The 6,614-nt window shown below is 41.2% G+C and overlaps 1 protein-coding gene across 1 annotated transcript in view; it reads left to right on the top strand.

Moving 5' to 3' along the window:
- Positions 1–3,135: 3,135 nt before the first annotated feature.
- LOC112077935 (biogenesis of lysosome-related organelles complex 1 subunit 1) overlaps positions 3,136–6,614 on the top strand; it is a 4,849-nt gene continuing 1,370 nt past the window's right edge. Inside the window, exons 1-3 of the mRNA XM_024144327.2 lie at positions 3,136–3,432; positions 4,233–4,305; positions 6,393–6,525. Coding sequence (XP_024000095.1) covers positions 3,372–3,432; positions 4,233–4,305; positions 6,393–6,525 — 267 coding nt within the window. The 5' untranslated portion in view covers positions 3,136–3,371. The remainder of the gene's footprint in view (positions 3,433–4,232; positions 4,306–6,392; positions 6,526–6,614) is intronic.

The raw sequence follows: 6,614 nt of genomic DNA, 5'->3' as shown, positions 1-6,614 counted from the left end.
TGCAGGGGGTGTGAGGTAATGTAGGTAGATATGTGCAATATAGGTATGGATAAACTGACTAGGCAACAGGATAGACAATCAAAAGTAGGAGCAGCATATGTGATGAGTGAAAAGAGATGTTTTTGTACAGCACTTCGAGATATTAGCTGATGTACGAAGGGCTATATAAAATAAACTTGATTGATTGATTGATGTTCAGAGTCCTGTTGGTTCCAGACTTTGTTCTCTTTGCTACCGCACGGCAAGCGGTACCGGTGCACCGTATATGACTTGAGATCCTCAGATCCTCAAAATTCTACAGCTGCACCACTGAGAGTGTCTTGACTGGCTGCAACACCGCTTGGTGTGGCAACTGCTTGTTCATCCGACCGCAAGGTGCTACAGATGGTGATGAGTACGGCCCAGTACATCAGTAGAGCCGAGCTCCCTGCCATCCAGGACCTCTATACCAGGCGGTGTCAGAGGAAGGCCTTAAAAATTGTCAAAGACTCCAGCCACCCAAGTCATAGACTGTTGTCTCTGCTACCTCATGGCAAGCAGTACCGATCCACCAAGTCTGGAACCAACGAGACCCTGAACAGCTTCTACCCCCAAGCCATAAGACTGATAAATAGTTAGTCTGGGTAGCTATTGTTTAACGATTTAACTATCTGCCTTGACCCTTTTTGCACAAACTCTTTTAACACATCACATACTCTGCTGCTACTGTTCACTATCTGTCACTTTATTCCTAGTTATATGTACATATCTACCTCAATTACAGCGTACCCCTGCACATCGACTCAATACTGGTACCCCGTGTATAGAGCCAAGTTATAGTTACTGAATGTGTATCTATTATTACTTTCATTATTACATGTTTTACATGTTTTACTTTTCTATTATTTTCTTTCTCTCTGCTTTGTTGGGAAGGGCCGTAAGTAAGCATTTCACTGTTASTCCACACCTGTTGTTTACAAAGCATGTGATGTTTTAGCATGGGCAGGGGCAGGGCCATTGAGGCCTTCCACCATGCTTCTGTAACAGTACTCTTCCTGCGTTGTGTACAATCAATCATCGACACGAATTCCAACTTGTAGCACCAGTCATGGAGATTTATTCTGATAGGAACAGCACAAAATTGCACGTCATGCAATGCACGGCTCACCATCYAGCTCTGCACTCACGCACCACCAGACACAGTAAGTTGCTAGCTAGTATTAGCTGGAATCCTCTACAACAAAATGCACAACAAATATTCACCAAAAAACACTACATCTTATGTGTGGTGTTCTAATAACATTTACAAACAAATTGATATAAATTGTACATTTAAATCATCACTTGGGAGTATAAAAATAACTTTTGACGTACACTGCTTTGCAACCAACAACTTGCCACTGGTTTGGTGCTAGTTCACTGGGACGATTCTAATGAAACATCCTCCCTCCCTCGTAAGCAAGCTACGCAAACCAGCCAATAAGATGCCATGTTGAGTAGGTGAAGGCAAGAGTAAAATAAAAAACACATTGGCTTAACAATAAAGTGGCAAGGGGAATCACCAATATAACCCTGTTACACTTCCGCCATTTTAAAACTAGTCAAAGGAGKCAACTAGGTGGGGATTCCTATGGGTTGTAGTCTCAATGGCACTGCCCATGCTGTCACAGACCCTAATGGCACAGATAGTATAATGGCACAGGGAAGAGAGGAAGAAGAGAATGAGGAAAGCAGAGGTTGGATTTGAATTGGAGGAAGATGGCAATAAAAATGGCGATGGGGTGTCGATGAAGAGTGGTGTCAAGTGCAAACAGAGTGAGCCAGACTGAGTTCTGGAGGTGAAATGGAAGTGAATAAGGGGAGAGTTAAGTGAGGTGGAAGGTGTGGTGAAGAGCTCAGCACCAGATCAATTGACATGATAAAGAAGAATCTGGTCCAGTAAGAGTGAACTTTTTTGGGGAGAAAGTGGACTCTTGCCTTTTGGTCGGATTCATTTGTGGTTTCATGGTGGGTGAGAGAGGAGTTGGGTGCAGTTGAATCAGTGAAGGTAACCCGTAGTAGACTTGTGATATTTGTTTGTGTTTGTTCTGACCAGAGGATAGCGGACACTCTGTGTCACGCAACTTGGGTCTAGATCTGTTTCTTGCTTTGCTCTTAGAAACAGGGGTCCTTTGAAAGTAGTGATTTCTGGGGGTAGCGTTAAGTGTGGAGGTGGAGCAATTGAAGGTGAGAATTCCTGGTGTTTGTGATGCCCACCGTTCAGACCTGGTGGTGAGCGTGGTGAAACAGAGGAGTGACTGTCAGTCCCGGTGGTGAGCGTGGTGAAACAGTGTCACTGTCAGTCCTTTTGAGTTTTGAGTCATATATTAGTTATCCTGTTAGAGCTTTTGTGCCTAATCCACTGCAGTGTTTCAGGTGCCACGTTCATGGCCATGTTCATAGTTTGTAGGAAGGAGATTCCAAGATGTGGGAAGAGTGCAGGAGGATATGTGATAAAGGATTGTGTAGTTTCGGTGGATAAAAGTGTGTGTGTGTGTGTGTGTGTAAACTGTAGGGGTGCCCATGTTGCTGGGGATCGGAAGAGTCCGGTGAGAGAGAGGCAGGTTGAAGTGGTCAGAGTAGTGCAGAAAGTGTCGTATGCTGAAGCAGTGAAGAAAGTAGAGGAGGATGGGTCAAGTGTGAAGGATCCCGAGAGTAGAACATCTGTGCCAGCACAGAGAGATAGACCAACGAGTGATGTTTGCTTCAGTAAGGTTGGCTTTTTAGCGTTCATAGCAATGGTTATCAACTGTACCACAGAAATGGAATGTAAATGACAGCAAATAGATGTTGTGGTGGCAGCTGCAGAGAAGTATTTGGGTACATGAGATTTGACATTGGAAGAGTTACAAATCAAATCAAATCAAGTTTATTTTATATAGCCCTTCGTACATCAGCTAATATCTCGAAGTGCTGTACAGAAACCCAGCCTAAAACCCCAAACAGCAAGCAATGCAGGTGTAGAAGCACGGTGTGTTGAGTGGTGGTGTTTTTCTCTTTCCCCATTTTTTGTAATGACAAAGTACAATAAATGTATTGTATGTATTGTATTTAAATGCGTCCAATTGGTGGCAGTAATGCATCATATTGGATGCCAACCGCCGTTAAACTCCAAAGAAGAAATAAAAACGAATCTGAAGTCAATATCGCGTTATGTTGGGCTAATTCAACGTTTCTACTTTGGAATGGAAAGCTGATCCTACATGTTTGCCTACGAGAAACGCCATTGATCATCATTACGTGGTCTGGTGACAACAGCTGTAAATTCTGCCAGCTCTCATGTCCCTGCTAAGATAAATCAAAATACATTACAAAATTAAATTAAGGTAGTGAACAATAAAGTAAAAAAAAAAATGCTTTCTCGTTTATTGAAGGAGCACCATGCAAAGCAGAACAAGAGAAAAGAACACCAAGGTGAGGCCAGGGTAAAGACGTGTCGTGTGTTGCTGCAGCTAGCTATGCTAAAAACATTAGCTATGAAATATAGTTAGCAAGTTAGCTGCAACAACAAGGTGCTAGTTAGTTTAACTTAGAACAAACAACTGTTTGAAATGCACGAGTTGAGCAAATTGTCAATTTCGTGACGATACTTGGATTTATAACTAGTTAGCTCTGGTCCCATCGTGCGACAACAACGAGTTRCCTCTGCTAGTATCGTTAACGTTATTGGAACTCACACTGACGCCCTGGACCAGGCAGTTMGCTGACTAGCCCCTGGAATCGACTTTATACCGCATATCTATATGTGGTTATATACAGTACATGTACTCCAATGGTTACTCAAGTTTGGGCGAATACAGCCAATTTAGCTAACTAGAAGACGGTAACGTTCTTGACTTGATGGCTAACCTAGCTACGTTATGCTATTCCAAGACATGATAGGTGGGGTGTATTCATTCCGCCGATTCTAGGGGTGGCGGCTACCTAAATTTGTCCAATAGCTAGAAACTCTAGTTTTGCGCCGTTTACTCCCGTTTGGTTATTAAACGGTAAACGTTTTCTGTAGGTGCATTCATTACGCATATTGTGCAACAGAAACAGTTTACTCCAAAGCTATTAACGTTTTGCAACGAAAACAAGTTTCTATTGAACAAATTCAGGTAGGACCCTCCTTGTTTTGTTCCGTTGTGCTCGATTTGCTTCTATTTGGTTGTTAAACGGTTTCCGTTGCAAGATGTAATGAATACACTCCTGTTTTCTTTTGCCCTKCTCAGAGAGACGCAGACGAGAGGCAATTGCAGCTGCCACCTGTCTAACAGAAGCCTTGGTGGACCATCTTAATGTTGGGTATGTGAATATATGGCTAGTAGCTAGCTTGTGGTGTTTACCCAGTAGGGACCTATAAAATATGTATTACATTTTTGCCTGAATATATTTTGTTTTTCTCCATTTCGTTTTTCAAGATTTAAGTTTTCGCTCTCAATCACTTAAAAAAATAAATATATATTTATATAAAAAAACAATTGGATGCTGTTGTAAGACCACAATAATGTTTAAACTGCATCAGAAGACACATTTAACATACCCTTTAATGGAAGTGTGCACCAGGAAGAGACAGTTGTTTGGTTAAGCGGTGTTACTGTAGTCCTCATGTGATTGCAGAGTTTGCAAAACAAATAGCCACTGGATTGATGCAAATAATCACAATATTATTCTGCCAGGTAGGTATATAGGCTACTTTGTAGTTAACATGTTTAATTGAGAAGGTTTTTGGTAAGGCCTCTACCAGAATAATGTTATCATTAGCTTCATAGCTAACGGCTACACAAAGTGTAGACGTACACACCCACTCAGACACGCATTCCTGTGCTGTTTCAGAAAGTTGCATGAAAATACAAATCACTGATGCATTTGTTTGTCTTACGATTCACTTTGGCAAATTTTAATGAATTTTCTAATGAATTCTGTTCAATAGATTTTAGTTAATTTCCAAACAAGTTCAAAATATAGTTGAATTACGTTTTTAATGTCTCGATTCCGTCCGAGACACAGTTTTTCTTTTATAGGGACCTACCCCTGTTTTTATGTACCCATCTTGTCATTTTGGTTCAGATCATTCATCTGTTCAACTCGGGCCAAATTCAGTGTTGACACGTGACACATTAGGCCTGTTTTATAACCTGCGTTGAAAATGTTTAGCTACCATCTTGTATTTGAACTTGGCTTATATCATTTTGTCAAATGCACTTGATCTTAGCAAGCTAACGTCTCCATGACAACACCTACAGGTGTGATATGGGATTTCTATTGGAGAAGCAGTTTCTGTCTATCTTCATACTAGGCATTCTTTGATTTTATAACTGAAAATGCCCCATTAGATATTTTTTTTATTATCCTAAACTAAAAACAACTAAAATGTTCAATGGGTATTCTCAATTGAGTTTTTAGTTCAGAACTAGGCATCATCTGTGCCCAGGAAACCTTCTTCCCCTGTCAGTGTGCCTATTGGCCTTCAATCACTGTGTTAACCAATGATAACATGTGACTCCACAGCACAGTGTACATACACACTGGTAATATTTCAATAGTACAAAAGTTAATTAAAATCAAATTGTATTTGTCCCCTTGCGCCTGAATACAACAGGTGTAGGACCTTACTGTGAAATACTTACAATACAAGCCACTAACCAACAATGGAGTTTTAAGAAAATATTTACTAAATACATATTTTTTAAAAGTATAACAATAATGAGGCTATATACAGGGGATATAGGTAATTTGTACATGTAGGTAGAGGTAAAGTGACTGTGCATAGATATAAACAGTGAGTAGCAGCAAAAATGTAAATAGTCCAGGCGGTCATTTGATTAGTTGTTCAGCAGTCTTATGGCYTGGGGGTAGAAGCTGTTTAAGGAGCCGTTTGGACCTAGACTCGGTGCTCCGGTACCGCTTGCTGTGCGCTAGCAGAGAGGACAGTCTGACTTGGGTGGCTGGACTCTTTGATAATTATTGGGGCCTTCCTCTGACACCGCCTGGTATAGAGTTCCTGGATGGCAGGAAGTTTGATCTAGTGGCGACACCAAAGAAAAGCACCTTATGAAAACAGTTGGACTTGACTACCGTTGTTGCGCCACTACATTCAATTGCAGTTAACAAAGAGTATAAAGTCAAGTGTAGAAACCTACTTTTTTTKGGTTGAGATTATGGATTTTATAAGGACAATTTTTTTTTTTACACTTKCATAATCACTACTTCCTGTCTAATTTCTCTTCAGTATCCAATAGAATGTCTTTGCACATAAGATGTCATCAGTTCAGCCTTCTATTGATTTGTTAGACGTTGCTTTGGCCTACATCCTTATGTCAAATCTTCTGATGGTCGTGTCTCTCAAAATGTTGCTATACTCATCTTCCAGTTGCTGTGTTTAATTCCAGGGTGGCCCAGGCGTACGTGAACCAGAGGAAGCTGGACCATGAGGTCAAGACGTTACAGGTGCAGGCCAGCCAGTTCTCCAAGCAGACCGCTCAGTGGATCAGTATGGTGGAAGGCTTTAACCAAGCCCTGAAGGTATACAGACACTGTACAGTATGGTCTTAGATTAGTAGCTATTTCCCCCTAAGTCCTTTTATGTTTGTTATAAGATAGCAGCCCCCCCC

Source organism: Salvelinus sp. IW2-2015, unplaced genomic scaffold (genome assembly GCF_002910315.2).
Source record: "Salvelinus sp. IW2-2015 unplaced genomic scaffold, ASM291031v2 Un_scaffold5070, whole genome shotgun sequence".
Lineage (NCBI taxonomy): Eukaryota > Metazoa > Chordata > Actinopteri > Salmoniformes > Salmonidae > Salvelinus > Salvelinus sp. IW2-2015.
Note: the sequence above shows the minus strand (reverse complement) of the source record. Positions and strands in the feature narration are given on the sequence as shown.